The sequence below is a fragment of the Stigmatopora argus genome, chromosome 17 (genome assembly GCF_051989625.1).
Source record: "Stigmatopora argus isolate UIUO_Sarg chromosome 17, RoL_Sarg_1.0, whole genome shotgun sequence".
NCBI classification, from domain to species: domain Eukaryota; kingdom Metazoa; phylum Chordata; class Actinopteri; order Syngnathiformes; family Syngnathidae; genus Stigmatopora; species Stigmatopora argus.
Genome location: NC_135403.1, coordinates 3,768,973 through 3,786,215, shown reverse-complemented (window position 1 = coordinate 3,786,215; position 17,243 = coordinate 3,768,973). Strand labels below are relative to the sequence as shown.

The following is a 17,243-nucleotide window of genomic DNA, read 5'->3' as shown; positions in this document are numbered from 1 at the left end:
GTGATGCTCCATTGGTCTCTGTTAATCATTGTTGCAGAAACTAATGCAATATTCATTATTTTGTTTGTTTTGTAAACGTGGGTTTGCGAGGGGGGTTGGGGTTGTTCTCTGGCTCGGGACAATGCAGAGGAGAAAAATCTAGCAATGTTTTTTTATGACTTTTTTCATGTTAATTGGAGCTTCTCTGAAGTGACGAATTTGGAGTGTGAAGTGCTGCAAGTAATTAAATGTGTCACGTAAACGTGAGATTTGAGTGAAATGCATGGGCTTTCATAATTAATATAAAACCAATGACACTGTGCCTAACACGACACTCCGTGTATTTTATTTTTAAGTCTGTTATTGTATTGAAAAATCCGTCGTGTTTGAATTCCATGAATGTGACTCAATTTGTATTCTAACCATAATCACAATAATTTAGAATTGAATTCGATAAGGGTGTGAACTCTTGCCATATTTGATCAGAGGACAACATATCCAAGCTTATGTTTTTTCTTCCCGTCAGGCGAAGCGGTTCATCTTGCCAGGGATTTTGGTTACGTGTGTGAAACTGAGTTCCCTGCCAAGGCAGTAGCTGAATATGTAAACCGTCAGCACTCCGACCCAAACGAACAAGTCCAAAGAAAAAACATGCTACTGGCTACAAAGTAAGTGCACACGCTCTGCTTTAATGAGCTCGCGGCTTGACGCTTATACGATGTGTAAGAAGCAGCTGCACACATTATGCAAAACAGGTTCAAGTTTTTTTTGTGCTCAAAGTTGATCAATTCCAAAATGTTTGCACATCATATATATATATATATATATATATATATATATATATATATATATATATATATATATACATATATACATATATACATATATACATATATATATATACACAGACACACACATATTAAAATGAGTGTGGAAGTTTATTCTGATCAATTACTTTATTTTCAATTTAGAGAGGAGATAAATATAAATAGCATTTTATTTCATCTAGGACCCTCGATTAGGGACATTTTTGCAGCCGAAGTGAATTTAGAGTTGAGAATGTGCCCTGATAACGCACAGATACATATCATATATATTTTTTTAAGTCTCGTGACAATTCGTTTATAGAGGTTTTGTTCTTTATTTCACTCACTGAAACAATCGTTGCATGTATTTCTGTAATATAGCTAATGGATTATTGAATTAATAACAAGTAGTACACACAGGATTTATCTATGAACGAATGTAAGGTAATTCGATATTTTTGCACACTCATGGGCCATTTACATAGTATATAAATATTAAATACAACAAAATATCCTTCAAGTGCATGCTCCTTCATTGACTGATCACGTTATATTTTCTTTGAAGGGAAAAATATGTATATGCTAAATTATGTGTTGTCTGGTGTATAAGAAAATTAACATAAACATAATACAACATGCAACTATCTAAATCTGATGGTACCACCATAAATTATATTTTTGAAAAAAACGAAATTAAAACCCCTTTTTACTCTTCAAAGAAAAAAAAATCAGCCTATAACGTTAAAAAAATGGAGCAGGTGCACATCACCTGTCTGATAAGTCACGTGATAATTCACGGTTGGCACAGGGGGGCGGGGGGGGGCGTTCAACAGCTATGTGCATCCAATTTCAGCCTTAATTTCCACCTGCACGCGCACGAATTTGCATCCTAAAAGAGGTCATTTGTGCTGGTGTCTCTGCAGGCAAGTGTGCAAAGAGTTCACGGACCTGTTGTCTCAGGACCGATCGCCCCTGGGAAACTCGCGGCCGCAGCCCATCCTCGAACCGGGGATCCAGAGCTGCTTGACTCACTTCAGCCTCATCTCGCACGGTTTCGGCACGCCGGCCCTGTGCGCGGCCGTCACGGCCCTGCAGAACTATCTGACCGAAGCCATCAAAGCCATGGACAAAATGTACCTCAGTAACAACCCCAACAGTCATTCAGATAACGGCACTAAAGGCGACAAAGACGAGAAGCACAGAAAGTGATCCCCTCCATCCAACACTATTAGGGGCCAAATCCCCCGGAGGCCCATTTGGCGCCCCGCCCCCATTTCTCCCCCCTACACCGAGTCCATATAAATATTATAAATACTATCGATAAAGTCGTACCACTTGCTGACCTTGCGCCATGTTTTTGTGGGGTTAATGAAACCCATTTTTTTTGATTGGCTGGGAAAAAAACACAAGAATCTTCCCGCAGCTGTAAGAAATGTTCTTATTATTGTTATGATAAAAAAAAGAAAGAAAGAAAAGAACAGCTCCCGGGTATGGAAGAGGTGTGTTTGCTCACAAAAGAAGACTTCTGATGTTTTCCACTACCTTCTTCGTTTTTTTAAGAGCTGCAAGCAATGGACTGAAATCCAGCGACCCATTTGAATTTTGTGGGACAAAAAAAGGAAGAAAGCCCAAAGATGGACGAATTCTTCTGTCAGTATTGTGAATAATATCTTGGAGAAATTCCACTGAGCTTCTTGTCATCACTTCAAACTCTCTTCTCCCTCTCTCTCTCTCCAAGCGACCAACTTGAACTTCTTTTTTTTAATTTCAACACGATTCGCGGTTATATAAGGGAATCAGTGTTCATGTATGTATATATTTATTTATGTGTAATTTAATGGGAATTGTAAATATGGTGCGTCTGTTGAAACCCCCCCTTTTTTAATTTATCTGGTGCCTCCTGTTTTAGTGGGTTTTAATATTCGGTTAGTTCTTCATGTGATTTAATGGTTCTTAGAAAAAAAAACAGAAGTTTGGGGTCTTTTAAAAAAATATATTTCTCTGGGATATTTCAATTCAGCCCTCTTGTAGCATGATGAGGCGACATTGAAGCAAGTGAACAAATTGAATAGAAATAAACTTCCACTTTTCTCTATATATCTCATCCTTATTTGCTCATTTCACACCCTAACAAAGAACTGTGTCGTTTCGCGTTTCTATTTTTTTCATCCAAAACTTCCGTGTCGTGCCAATAAAACCACATCATGTTCTCCATTTGAAGCACCATTAAAAGCAATAAATGGATTTTTGGTTTTCTTTTTGGAAAAAAAAATCCCACCACGTTATTGGGGTACACTTAATATGTTGTTTTGTCCGATCATGTCCAAAAATTGGAGGCGGTTTAAGCTGTTACTGTATAGACACGTGCTGGCAATAGGTTCCAATACCTGTCAATGTATATTATATTCATTTGTCGCCCAGAAAAAAATAAATATTTGATACGCTTCAACTGTACTTTTATTTTTATTCACCCCCTCCTTTTTTTTGTTATTTTCCCGAAACGGTAATTGAGTTTAGGTCTCTCTCATTACCTTTGCAAGCTGAATTTAAAGTTTTCCCGGTATGCAATGAGCATATAGCTGTGTTTGAAGTATAAAGAGCAAGAGAGGGACAAGCCTCTGGGGTGTATAAACAGGCCTGCTGGTCTGAAGCATTGTTAGAAGACATGGATCAAATATTTGTTATGTTTTTTTTCTGTTTTTTTGTCTCTCAGTGTAATCACTGCCGTCGTGTGATTCTCCCCTTTTGTGTGTGTGGCCTTTAGGCTTGATTGGCTGCGCGTAAAACTCGTTGCGTAACATCTCCCATCTTTAGCATTCATTTTGGATGATGAAAATTTCACAGATATAAGATTGCAACTTCAATAGTGTCTCCTAGGGGTTGATCTTATTTTCCATGAGGGGAAGGTGACTGAATTTCTCGTTGCCTGTCCTTGGCATCGCTGCAACGCGCTGCACTGGAGCAGGTGAAGCGGCAGGCATTGTTGTCAGTCATGGGCTTGTATTTTTGTTGGCTCCTCTCCTCACTTTGTGTATGTGGGATCCTGTCCTCGGGCACAATAGAGTGCGCAAGCTCATAAAAGGGGCGAAAAGAGAGAGAGAGAGAGGGGGGTGGGGGGAGAGACATAGAGAAAAAGAGAGAGAGAGACTAGCCGGCTGCGCTTGCTTATGGTAAACAGTCTCTTTCCAACGAACAACAACCAAAATCGTATTAAACGGGTCGTGTGTCATTAATATTGTTTAATAAATGTATCAGGGGCCTGGTTGAATTGAACATTTGCTGAGTGAGACGAACCCATTAGAAATAGTATCGGTGACAATACAATGTCCCCCCCACCCCTCCTGCGCAGCCCCCCACGCCACACACAGCATCGTTGTGTTATTAGTGGCAAATAAAGAGTGTGTAATGGATTTGAAACGTTTAAGAAACTCTCATCTTATTGTTGTGTCGTTTGCTTACATTCAATGATCTCTTTTTTTTAAATGGGCCACGTGATAACTCGCTAATAATGATGTTGCTGTTGTTCAATTCCACTTAAGGAAGTGAGGAGTGCAATGTACGATGAAAAAGATATATTTGTAGGACTAAACAAGGGAATAAAAAGTGGTGAAAAAGAAAATGTCAAACGAATTATGCAAAAATTTCATTTTAATAGGAGTTTAAAAAATTAACATGGAGTAATGCAAGACATTTAATCCAGCCATTATTTTAGATTTTTATTTAAAATCTAGGCATTTCAGTACCTCAGGGGAAAAAGTGGGTGAATGGGGGTTACATTTATGTTCAATTGACTGTTGATTGTGAACGCCACACTTCTGCGCATTGTTTATGATCACAATGTATTAGATTGGTTCATGCAGTAGTTGAAAGTGGATGCATGGCCTATTAGACCAAAGTGCCATTGCCGTCAGTATTTGCACTGCACTGCTTGCAGGCCCTGCTTGGATGGATGTACATTTTAATTTTATTATATACAATATATTTTTTCCCACGGTGGCCCCTAAAAAATTGAGGGGCACAATGTAAATAGCACTATTTTTCACAACAATGCTATGGATTTTAACAGCTCATTTGTGCATTAACTGACATTAGTTGGGGACTATAACTTAGTCAAAAACTAAATATATTGTGTTGTTACAATAATAACAATTATAATGATAATAATACAAAATTACTACACGCTCGCACATGCCCAATTAGAAGACACATTTACTTGCATCTTGTCAAAAAGAAGAAAATTGTCCAAAAATGTTATGTCTTATGATTATAACAATAACTACTGAATTGTACTGTAGCCAGTGGATAAAGCGTTGTATCATATTTTTTCCCCCACAAACTGCGGTAAACTTATTTTGAAATGAATATATCTATAAATATCTAACCTGAGTATTGTTAATTTGTGTCTTTTCTAATTACACAGGTGGACTAAGGATTCATACGCATGAGCCACATTTGAAGAAATGACTCGGACAAGAGGCAGACCTCGCCTAAATGACATTTGATACGCTCGTTGTGGCAATCGAATTATGGGACTTGAAAGTTTTGCAATGAAGCGCAAAATGGCTAATTGTCTTCAACTCTGACATCAGCCGTCATTTAGGATTTTTTTGTGTGTCCGTGAAACGACAGCCCCCCCCCCCCCCCCCCATAAAAGGCACCACCCCCTACCCTTCCTGCCTGTCTCTGACCCCTTTTTGGGCCTCTTGGCCGGGGATCAGAAGCCAAGAGAGGTCAGTGACTCCGCCAAATCGCCCTCGATTACTTGAGACATTAGGTAATCGATTAGAAAACATGAACTGACTTTGAATAAACAAAGTAATTGACACTTTAAAAAACATGGCATAATTTATTACAAGTAACGACACATGAAAACACCCAATTATTATTAACATCATTATTTCTTTAAAAGGAAAATGTGTCTCTAAACACTGGGGTGTAAAGCCTGCCAATTTCACGGCAGTGTATCGCCTTCAAATATACAGGACAGAAAAAAGCAGATTAAAATGATGTTCTCTTAATGCCATTCAATTTCTAGTTGGAGTCTCTCTCGCTCTCTTACTGTGACTCTCTCTCCGCAGTCAGCCGGGGGGGTGTGTCGCCCCAGGCCAAACATATGCTTCTTTCCATTGCACTAATCCAAATGCAGCGTGGAGGAATAATTGCTCCAGTGGCCGTGGCTGCGCTGGGTCTTTGTCCCTCACTGGCTCCCGTCAGCTAGGCACACGCCATCTCAATCAAGCCGACACCCCAACACCCTTGCTCACGCTCCACACACTTTGGCTAATATAAAATGCCATTTATTACATAAAAGGAGGAACTAGACTTTCTTCTTTGTTGAAAACGTTTGAGCCGAATGCATTAGGTTTCTTCAGTTTTGATTACAATTTGCCATGTACTTTTGAGTGGGCGGGCCGGCGGATAGGTGGTTAGCGGCTTGGCCTCACAGTGGGGGACCTTGGTTCAAATCCAGGTTGGTGCACTTGTGTGGAGTTTGCATGTTCTACCCGGGCGCGCGTGGGTTTTCTCCGGGTACTCTGGTTTCCTCCCACATTCCAAAGACATGCATAGTAGGCTGATTGGACACTCTAAATTACCCTTAGGTGTGAGTGTCAGCGTGAATGGTTGTTTGTCTCCTTGTGCCCTGCGATTGGCTGGTCACCAATTCAGGGTGTCCCCCGCCTCTGGCCCGAAGTCAACTGGGATAGGCTCCAGCACCCCCTGCGACCCTAGTGTGGATAAAGCGGTTCAGAAAATGAGATGAGAATACTTTTGAGAAAACAAACAAATAAAAGAATAAACAAACAAAAAACAACCCAACAACAAAGCACTTTTGATTAGAATTTAGACCCTTGCACTCTTTGTTGGCAACCATTTGTATACAAAGTTTACCCATTGTGCTCTAAAAATATTAATAATGAAGCTACTAAAATTACTTCTTCGAATCTCAGGGTCTCAGAAGAGCCTCGTGAGAAAATGAAATAAAATGGCAGTATACAAAACATAATTGTAACGATTGTAAACAATAATTATGGTTAAATATAGAGTCAACCTAATGAATTTGGTTAGCCTTATTTTAATGATCAAGACCAGTGCCTGCATTGAAAAATATTACAGAAAATACGATAGTAATTTATTTGACTTTCAGGTATTTCACTCAAGGCCAGATGTACACAATTACAAAGAAAATGATAGTTAGAAAAAGTAAAATAATAATAAACCAAGTTCACTCATAAAAAATAATGTGAGTATAAGAATGAATAATATAAATGAGAAAATCAAACTATCATACAAATTTAATATCACACACACACACACACACACACACACACACACACACACACACACGGACACACACACACGGACACACACAGGGACACACACACCCGATGGCTTTATTGTTCGTGAATCAATGATGAAAAATCACTCTTGTAAATGTAGCATTTGCAAAGACATTCGATATTTCCATGCCTAAGAAATGACACAAGACAGAGAAGGGTTGGGATGGGCTTCTGCGTGTGATGTGTGCATGAATGTCTGACTGAATTAATAGACATGATAATTTCACACTATTTCATAGTGAGCTATCTGTTCCATCATAGCAAAATAAAAGGGTCACCGCGCAGCTGCGGCAAAGCCCAAGCAGCTATTATGAAGTTTGATGATAGACCCCCGCCACCTTCTATGCCGCCCCCCTTCTTACCTCCCTCCTCCCTCTCCCTTTTTCTCTTCTCCGTGGTACTTTGCTTCAGGCCAGCAATAGCTGCAGGCCACGCAGTGGCTCCCCATGATAAAGGACTTATACTCTGTGAACAGCTCTCTCTTTCTCTCTCTCTCCCTCTCTCTCTCTCTCCCTCCCTCCCTCTCTCTCTCTCTCTCTCTCTCTCTCTCTCCCCCCCCCCTCGCTCTCCCCCCCCTCTCTCTCTCTCTCTCTCTCTCTCTCTCTCTCTCTCTCTCTCTCTCTCTCTCTCTCTCTCGCTGTCTTTATTTCTCATATTTTTTCTCTCCCTCTTTCTCCTTCTCTCTCCATTTCTCTCTCTCTTCTCCCTCTCTCCCTCTTTCCCCTTCTCTCTCCATTTTTCTCCCTCTCTCTCTTTTCTCCCTCTCTCCCTCTTTCTCCTTCTCTCTCAAATTTTCTCTCTCCCATACTCTCTCTTTTTCTCTCTCTCTTCTCCCTCTCTCCCTCTTTCTCCTTCTCTCTCTCTCTCTCTCTCTCTCTCTCTCTCTCTCTCTCTCTCTCTCTCTCTCTCTCAACCACGCGAATCAGTGCATCTTTGCAATTTATTTCATTGATCTCGACGCCAAAATGCGTGTAAAATCTCATGAAAATGACCATTATATACAAATTAGCCTAAGTCACAGTTTCTTTGAAAGTCATTTTCAAATTATTCAAAAAAATATATTCATAGTATTACTCATTACTTAAAAATGTTTTGATTTTTTTGATGGCACGGTCAAAGAGCAGTTGGCATATCAGCTTGACAAACTTGCCAAATCTGTCTCATGAGATAATGATGAAAATTAATAAAATCAGACCAAGAGATAAAAAAAAGTTGATGGTTTATCATAAGTTAATGTATTGTAAATGTTACAATTGCACTGCTGCTACAATCATTGGATTTATATTTATTTGCTACTGAAATATTCCATAATATATACGCTCATGGTTAACTAAAGCACTGACTAATAATATCTTTTAGTGATCTTCTGTTCATAAGTCACAACTCTTTGTAATAATTCCATTTTGATATTTAGCTCCTTTCCTTAACAAAGGAAATATATTATGATTGGAGAAAAAGCTTGATTATTAACACAAAGAAACATTATTATCTTTAGTAGTCTGCATGGCCTGGCCTAGCCTGGGAAGAGACACACATGATCCTACCACAGGCTAAACGCTGTCAAGAGGACTTGACACTGCAGAACAATTTCCCAATTACCTTTTGACATGCATATTGACACAAAAGTCCAAAACTGTAATTTTCTTTCTGAATTCTTTTTGCTTGGGGGTCTCACTTTCATGCCAATGGACTGTCAGAAATGCTCCACCCTCGCTTTATCCATCCGACTGAATCCCTCTCTCTCTTGCAATGATAGGGTGCGCAAAAGCCTGACAAGAAAAGAAAATAGTTGTTTGTAAAATCATACAAAAGGTTTACTTCACTTAATACTTTTGTCAGTTTCCTTAACAATGTTGCAAAACTCAGAATGAGATATAGGTAGGGCTGTAGAACTGGAGTAAAGTGCCGATAAAAATGAATAATATGATTTTCTTTTGGAGAGAACAATCTTGATTATTAGCTGATACTTTTATTGTCTGATATATTTTAAATATATATGTATATATAGCAATATACTATATATATTTAATGCATTTTAGGTTATACAGATTTTTACCTTTTAACGGAATTTAAAACATTTGTCATTAAATGTTTTAAAGTGGAACTAACTGAAATTAGAGTAAAGTAAAGCTACCTTTAAAAGAAAATGGTTATCTTTCTCACATTGTGATATGCAGTGATAAGAACAATGGTGTGTTTTAAAAAAGAAATCCTAATACTACTTCATATTCAGTAAACCTAAAGCAGAGAACCCGTCATCAAACTTATGATTAAATTTAGTCGATTTTTAATAATCATTGCATTAAGTATAATGCTGTGTGAATATATGAAGTATTTTTACGCCGCATTCAAAACTTGTTCTTTGACAACATTTCTAGCTTTGAACTGCTGTATCTCAGTCATTCGAAACACTTGTGGAGTCCATTTTTTGAAGCTCTGTGAGGTGAAATCGTGAGATTTGCTGACATCACGCATGAAGAATGTTTTCACTTTGTAACTTCCACATTATACACTTCCTCATGTTTCATGGTTCTGGGAACCTACCTTGGATGCAAATGTAATCTGACAGCATGCAAGTTTCACATAATACTATTGAACACTTGTGTGGCCAAACCGCGACCTTACCAAATAATCAAGCGTATTTCTGTCTCTATTGTCAATCTCCGCGCTCTGGTCAAAGTCAACATGCCAGTTGACACTGAAATGCCATAATCAGTGGTGTGTTTGCTTGCTTGTGAGTCGTGCGGCCAGCCAAGAAGAGAAGAGTGGACCAGAGTCGTGTCATCTCCAGCTTGTCATTGTGTAGGGCTTGATTGGCAGATGCTAAACCGCATTACAGGAGCCAGTGTTGATGGAGGTTACTCCCACACTCATCTAAAAATAAATCCAAAAAAAAACTGGGTCATGTGTAGTTTGACCCCCCCATTTTATTGCACAGGCCGGGAAGAGCTGCAGAGTAGAGGATCAGGCCTCAGGGCCTTGGAAGTTTTGCATTTTAATACGATGAACCACATCTGAGGATTTATAAATGGGAAATTTAACAAACCTTTGGAAAACATGTATCTAAAAATTTGTACAAAATATTGCTGTTCAAGTTGCATGGTGTCAACATGTTTTATTGTTCCAGAAAAATCTACAATTTTTACGGTTAACACGTACAGTATTGCCTTGGCATACGCGTGTCCCAATTTATAAGAAATTGGAGATACGAGGAAAATTCCAAGCAAATTTTTGCCTTGAGATATGAGACAAATTTCAGATACAAGCATAAGAGATGTTTTCCGATGCAGCCGCCAAGTGGCCGAGAATGCGAGAGGCTACTTATGAGAACAGCATTACTCTGTCTTTCTCGCCGCATCTCCCTCGCATAAAGATATCTATTAGTACCGGCCGTACGGGTTGCATTTTTTGCATTAATAAGTGCAAAATGAAGGGGAAAACAATGGGTCCAAAGCAGGCCAGTGCAATGAAGTCCTAAGCATAATTTCCGCAGTGACATTCATAAGGAGATGGAAAGCCTTCCTTTAATATGGTTAAAAGATAAATAGTTAGCGGAAGATAGCGTGCCGGGGTCGATAATCTGCGTAAAAAGCCATTTGAATCTACATGGACTTGAAAGCAAAGCAAGCATCTGAAAAAGACAACTGCTGAACCCTTCAAAGTGAGTCGTGGCTGGTTCGATAATTTAAAAAAATGAAATAGACAAAACGAACACGCAGTTCTGAGACATGGAGTAGCAGCAAGTTCCAACTTGAAACCCATGGGGGAATACATTAACACAATTGTCTTGGTTATAGCACAACAAAGTTACACCCATTAAAAAGTGTGTATCATAAGTTCATTTCAGTTAAATTTAAATATATATATATATATATATATATATATATATATACACTTATATGTATGTATAACATTAAAACCATTAATATAATGCAAACAAGAAATTCACTTTTCTGATAAATATGCAAAGGTACTCTCACATGTAAAAGGTGCAGTGATTTATTATTGTTCTTTTATTGTATTTAGTACTTTTTGTAGAATATGCGGCAATAATAATAATAATCATGATAATTTATGATCAGTTTTTTTATTTTGAAAAGTACATTTGAGGTGATTTAAGGGGCTTTCCTTATAACTTCAAATTTTTAAAGTAAAGGAAAAGGTTTCATCCAAAAAAAAACCCAAAAAACTGGCAATACAATAGGGCTTCATACCTGCAGTGCCCAGGCAATAATTAGCGCTCACTGACGTGCATGGGTCGGTCCGGCGGCTTGAGTGCCTCACAGCTCTGGAGTCCTGGGTTAAAATCCATGTTGATCCACCTGTGTGGAGTTTACATGTTCTCCCCGGGCCTGCGTGGGTTTTCTCTGGGTACACCGGTTTCCTCCCACATTCGAAAATCATGCACAGTAGACTAATTGGACACTCACCTAGGTACGAGTGTGAGCGTGAATGGTTGTCCCAAGTGAGGATAAAGCGGTTCAGAAAATGAATGAATGGTGTGTGAAAAATACACAGGTTGTTAAGTTTGTGAAATTTCAATTGATTGACTTGAAATGAAGCAGAGACAGATGAAGTCACAATGCTCAATGCTTTCCAAATGTGAATGAGACCCATGGTATTCAAAGGAGGCACAACTAAAAGGCTTCTGAAAAGCCAGCACCGTGTTTAACACAAGTCCCATTAAAATGAGCCCATTACAAGCAAGTGAAGAAAACAATGCCCGGGGCCCCTATAAAGTGTTGCAAAAACCTCATTGATAATTAAATGTTGGTTATGCGTTGCTCTCGCACTTTGCTTACCCATCAAACCTCCACCCACTGCTGCTGCCACTCTGCTGTTCCCTCACCACTTTGTTTAGCAAGGAATCATGCAGCCCCCCTAATAGGTGCCAATTACAACCGATGGGGGCTCTGGGGTTAATTGTTCCCAACACATTATTTGATTGGGCAGATTCACAGCAGTGCAGGAGTGAGAGAAGATGGTGACAAGGGGATAGCGGTAGATAACGCCTTAGTTTTTTTTGGATGTGTGCACAGACACAGACAGACGGTGTGCGCTTGAACGCTTTGCACAGTATGTACTATGTGAACAATTATGGCAAGCAGATGCAACATTCAAAAGTATGTATTTAAGTTTAGCTAGCTGTAGTTAATATAGTACTACAGATATTAAAAATGTTCTGACTGACCTAATCAAGAGTAGCAGTCTTGCAGGTTTTTCGAGGTACGAGCCATTTATAGACACTTTTTTCTCCTTTTGACAGGAGTTGAGATACGGGTGCCACGAAATAAGCTCAACTCACTTCACAATAAGCGACACTTTGGAACATAGTAAACAATTCTTTTTGAACTGAGGTTTAGAACTCTTTGAATGGTATGAAATTAAACATCCATCTGTCTTTCTATCTACCCATATTCAACAACACTTATCTTGGTTAGAGTTGTGGGGTTTTGAGCCCAATGTTCCCTCTAATTTTTTGTTTGTCTGGGCAGAAAGACAACCTACCTGAGCACACTGAGTACCGGTGTGAGCAACATCATCATTGTTCGCTATGGGCACACACCAGTATCACACCTGCCATAAGCAGGTGTATGTCTACTACACATAAATGATTTAGTAATAATAAAATGTAATGATAAATATCTATGAATGGGCGGCCCGGCAGATGAGTGGTTCGCGCGTCGGCCTCACAGCTAAAAAAATTGGGATTTTATTTTGTGCGCTCCATATGATTTGCTGTGCGAAGAGAAGACGAGAGTAGTGCGCAATTGCGCACGCGCGCATCTTAGAGGGAACATTGTTTAAGCCTCACCTGACTTTGGGAGAAAGGCACGTCTGTGCTGTACACTCTAGTCCAAACTCTTCACCAATCTGTTTTAGGACACACACTGACAGTCAGACTTTCACACTGCAATTCACACTGTCAATGGGAGGGAATCAATCCTGCACGGCCTGTGCCAAAGTCACGCAAATGACCACTTCAACACTGACACAAATTTGAAAAATATGCGCAACGCCTAACAAAAGAGCATTACATATTTTCGGGACTATCATCACACTTTTTAGGCCCCAAATATTTTTTTTGCATCTGCAACTTATATTCAGGTGCAACTTACTAGAGTATATCCCATTTTTTCCCTGATAGCTGTGAGTTTTCCCCTCTGCTGCCAGAGTTGTGAAGATCATTATTTTCATGAATATTAATTCAATAGTTCAATAGACCAAGATCAATAGTTTAGTAAAGTATAGTTATGTTATGGTTTTTGGCCACAGCCACCTGAATAACTGTGTTAGATAACCCTTATAAAAATGTGTTGTCCATTTTAATTTTTTTTATTGCCATAATGCCCTGCAATTGGCTGGCCACCGATTCATGGTATCCCCTACCAAATGGCCAAGGTCAGCTGGGATTGGCTCCAGCACCCTTGTGAGGATAAGTGGTACATAAAATGAATGAATCTATAATGTTTGTTCCCGTTTTCTGGACTTTTCAGGCTATCTAGATAGGGTGGGACATATAGTAAAACAGTATATACACAATGCATGTCTTTTGTATAGCCTTATGCCAAAAAAACTAGATAAAATCATGCATTCATTCATGTTAAAATCAACCACTTAACACTTGACCAAAAATATGCTTGAACATTGCTTGTACAGATTCCTCCATTCAAAACCAATACAAAACAATTTGGTTAGGACTCTCCCATGAGGCTTTTGCAAATTTTGTTAAAGTTAATCTCTCAAGTTATCATGGGAATAAATAGTGGAGCAAAAAAGCCGAGTTTTCAATAATTTGTACTGTTGACAAACCATGAACATGCACTATCACAAGGATAAAACAAACAAAATAAAAAATAAAACAAATGCAGAATAAGAAAGAAAAATCTTTATCTGTTATTTGAGTCCACTGTGAGGCACATTGCCAATAATACAAAAAAGGGTAGAAACAAACATTTCTTCAACAGTAAACATGAACAGATGTTGAAGGAAAACACACATGCAGTACATAAAGTGGGTGCGGGTGCGGTACCCTGCACACATTTTGGTTGATTTGGTTGACAACGACTAATCCACCAACAAAGATGAAAACCGAGAGGAGCTTTTCATCACTTCCTCGAATCCTTGAATGAACCAGCGCCATATATATTCGTCATTTGAATTAAAGGTTATTGAAAAATTGCCCCTGGTAAGTTTATGTACTAAATTCACACCCATTGTCATTTTTTTTGCAAAATAGTGAAGACACTGCAAGAAGACATAAAAGTAAGTTGAGAGTGAAACATTTGACAGCTTGCTAATAGATCACTGCGGGCCCATCTGTTTCACTGCAAAATGGAAAAAAAATAGCGAGCTCGTGATTTGGCCGTTGAGACTTACGACTGTCACTGTAAACAATAATTGTCAAACATATTTATCCCACAATCGCTTTAGCAGATGTTCCTCCCTTTTTGGTTTTGTTTCAAGAGATTCTTTTTTTTCTCTTTTATTTTTTTATTTTTTTTGCTGTGTATCTCCTCTGTGCAGACATACAACTGCTCCACCCCCTCTCATTCTCTAGAATATTGAGCAGGTATTTGCCAAAAGGTGCTCCAGGGCACAAAGCACCAAGGATTGGGTGGGGAGAAATGAGTGGGGAAAAGGGGGAAAGAGGGAGGAAGAGATTATCTGGGCCCTTCATCAGTGCCTCAACCCCCGTCCCCCACCCTCCCCCTCCCGGTGGAGGCCTGAGGGCCCATGGAGGCAGCCCCGGTTGCCTCGCAGCCATGCAACCTCTTTATCACTCTAATCTGTTAATTGTAGCTGCTCAATTGGCACATGGTGTTTTATTTTTTTATTTTTTTGTATTAAAGCCTGCCATGAACCAGATTCAGATTGTAACAAAAATGCTATGTCCATTTTACTCTCCCTCCATGCCATTCCTAAGCTTCACCTCACACCAAATTCTCCCAATAAAAGCACAGCTCCTAACAGTATGAGTCTATGATGGCGATGTACTGCAGGCAAGTGATCAGCAGATCTGATCCGCCTCTTTTTGTCTTTGTGCCGCTTGTTACTGCGTTTGTTACAGCTGCTCCCCTCCTCTGACAACCTCAAAAGAGAGCCAGGGGTCTCCCTTCTATCCCGTTCAGGCTTGTCCCTGCCGGCTGCTCTTTTTCCTTCGCTCCATTTCAATTTTTTATCGACCTTCATTCTTGTGTGCCTTGTACTTTTCCTCCAACGAATGATATGAAGTATATCTGTGTCGATTCAGATCATTGTAATACTGGTGTGCATCAAAAATAACCTAAAACATAAATGAATATATGATTTTTCAAGACCAATTTTGCATGTTAAACAATGTGGGAGTATTCATTTTGTTTATAAGATTTTAGTTTTTGTGTTACGCTTTCTGTTATATTACTTTCCTTAGCTTTTTTTAGTGTTAAATTACACATACATAAAGATCAATGAATAAAATTAGTATGTTAAATATTTATGATGTCTTGGTTGCAGATGTGCTACCATTTAGCAACATTTGACAGTGTGTGGCAAGGTTTTTTCAAATTTAATCAGAATAAAACAATAAAACTGCAACATAAAAATTAAGATTGTATAAAACCTGTCAATGCAAGTTCAGTGTTTACACAACAGGGTATTCAACTATATCGTGCCACAAAACAATACATATCCAGCCTGAATGCAAATGTTTTTTTTTATAAACAGCATGAAGTGGTAAAAAAGGGAAAAAAACATTCACACCTTTTATGATGTAGTCAATTAAGTATAGTCTAAATATATTAAAATAACATTAAAGTGCTTATTCCAGCCTACTTGCATGATACCGAATTTTGACATTATCATAGTATATTTTTAATACGCTTATTATGTTGACTCCTTATTTATCTATTACTTAAGTATTGATTATTTATTTATTATATTATTATTATTTATTCATTATTTCTTTGTTTGTTTGTTGTTATTTGTGCACTTTGTGGTGAAGTTTTAAATTTCATTATAGTTGTATAATGACAATAAAAGCATTCAATTCAAATTCATTTTTGATTCCATGCAGGTTGTTTTGGTTCTCAGTAAATGTAAATTGTTTGTGCAAAATTCAGTCACAGGCCACAAATAGACGGACAACCATGAACATTACGTTTCAAACTGTCACTTGAAAATAAACAAGACACTGCATTGAAATTGGACTCTTTTTGAATTCATCTTGAATTATTTTCAGGTGCAAAAGAGCTATCGGAAATTTTAAGATGCCGATTTGTACAGGTCATGAATGGTCATGAAGGTATAAATGTAATGTAGTGTTAAACATTTCATTTAGATTCCGAAATATTGTAACCTAATCTAATTGATTTCTAAATGCAGAAAATACAGTGAAAGGAAAAAGTATGCAACACCCTGTGGAATCTTACATTTCTGTCTGAAATGAGGTCACGCCTTAATCTAAAACAGAAGAATGATCAGAGCATGTGTAAACAAGTACCACACAAATATTTCTAACTTTTTATATCGTTAATGAACATAATGTTTTGCCTTCCATTCAGGACAGGGGGGGAAAAATATGAGTGAACCCCTAGGATTTCATAATTGTCAGAAATATAATAAAGGTAAAGGTAGATCTTGAAGGGCATTTCAACCAACATGTGCAGTGGATTTGTTTGATGTCTCCAGGTAAACGAGTGCACCCGCCACAATGATTTCTTTGGCCCCAAACAGCTTGTGTTTGTTGTCAAAAGACTGATTAGTAAAAGGAGCCCTCTCAGCTGTCTCGGCTCACTAAAAAGGTGGACAGCAGCCAAATCCAGATAAGTTATTTTTTTTTCTTTATGTCATCAGTCATTCCAGTATCAGCATTCGTCCATAAAGCAGTTTTCAAAAGCCGTGACTAATTTACATCACAGTCAATTTACACGCCACAACAGAAGACTGGGACATGTTTTTCCCTATTCAAATTTGGTGGGTTATGTGTAGATTATCGAAGGGAAGCAAATGACTTATTTTCAAACAGTGTTTTGCCTTTTCTAACAGTCACAAATAAGAAGGTTTGAAAGGTGCCCACCCCAGAGATGTTTCTTGCAAGTGTTTGATTTTATTTTCAACAAAGTTTGACTTGATGAGAAAT

At 38.6% G+C, this 17,243-nt stretch overlaps 1 protein-coding gene across 2 annotated transcripts in view; it reads left to right on the top strand.

The window, feature by feature from the left end:
* Positions 1 to 3,234, top strand: part of tfap2a (transcription factor AP-2 alpha) — a 9,869-nt gene extending 6,635 nt beyond the window's left edge. For both annotated transcript variants that reach the window (XM_077624747.1, XM_077624748.1), the window contains exons 6-7: positions 506 to 647; positions 1,709 to 3,234. In XM_077624747.1, the coding sequence (XP_077480873.1) occupies positions 506 to 647; positions 1,709 to 1,994 (428 nt within the window). In that variant the 3' untranslated portion in view covers positions 1,995 to 3,234. The remainder of the gene's footprint in view (positions 1 to 505; positions 648 to 1,708) is intronic.
* Positions 3,235 to 17,243: the final 14,009 nt, after the last annotated feature.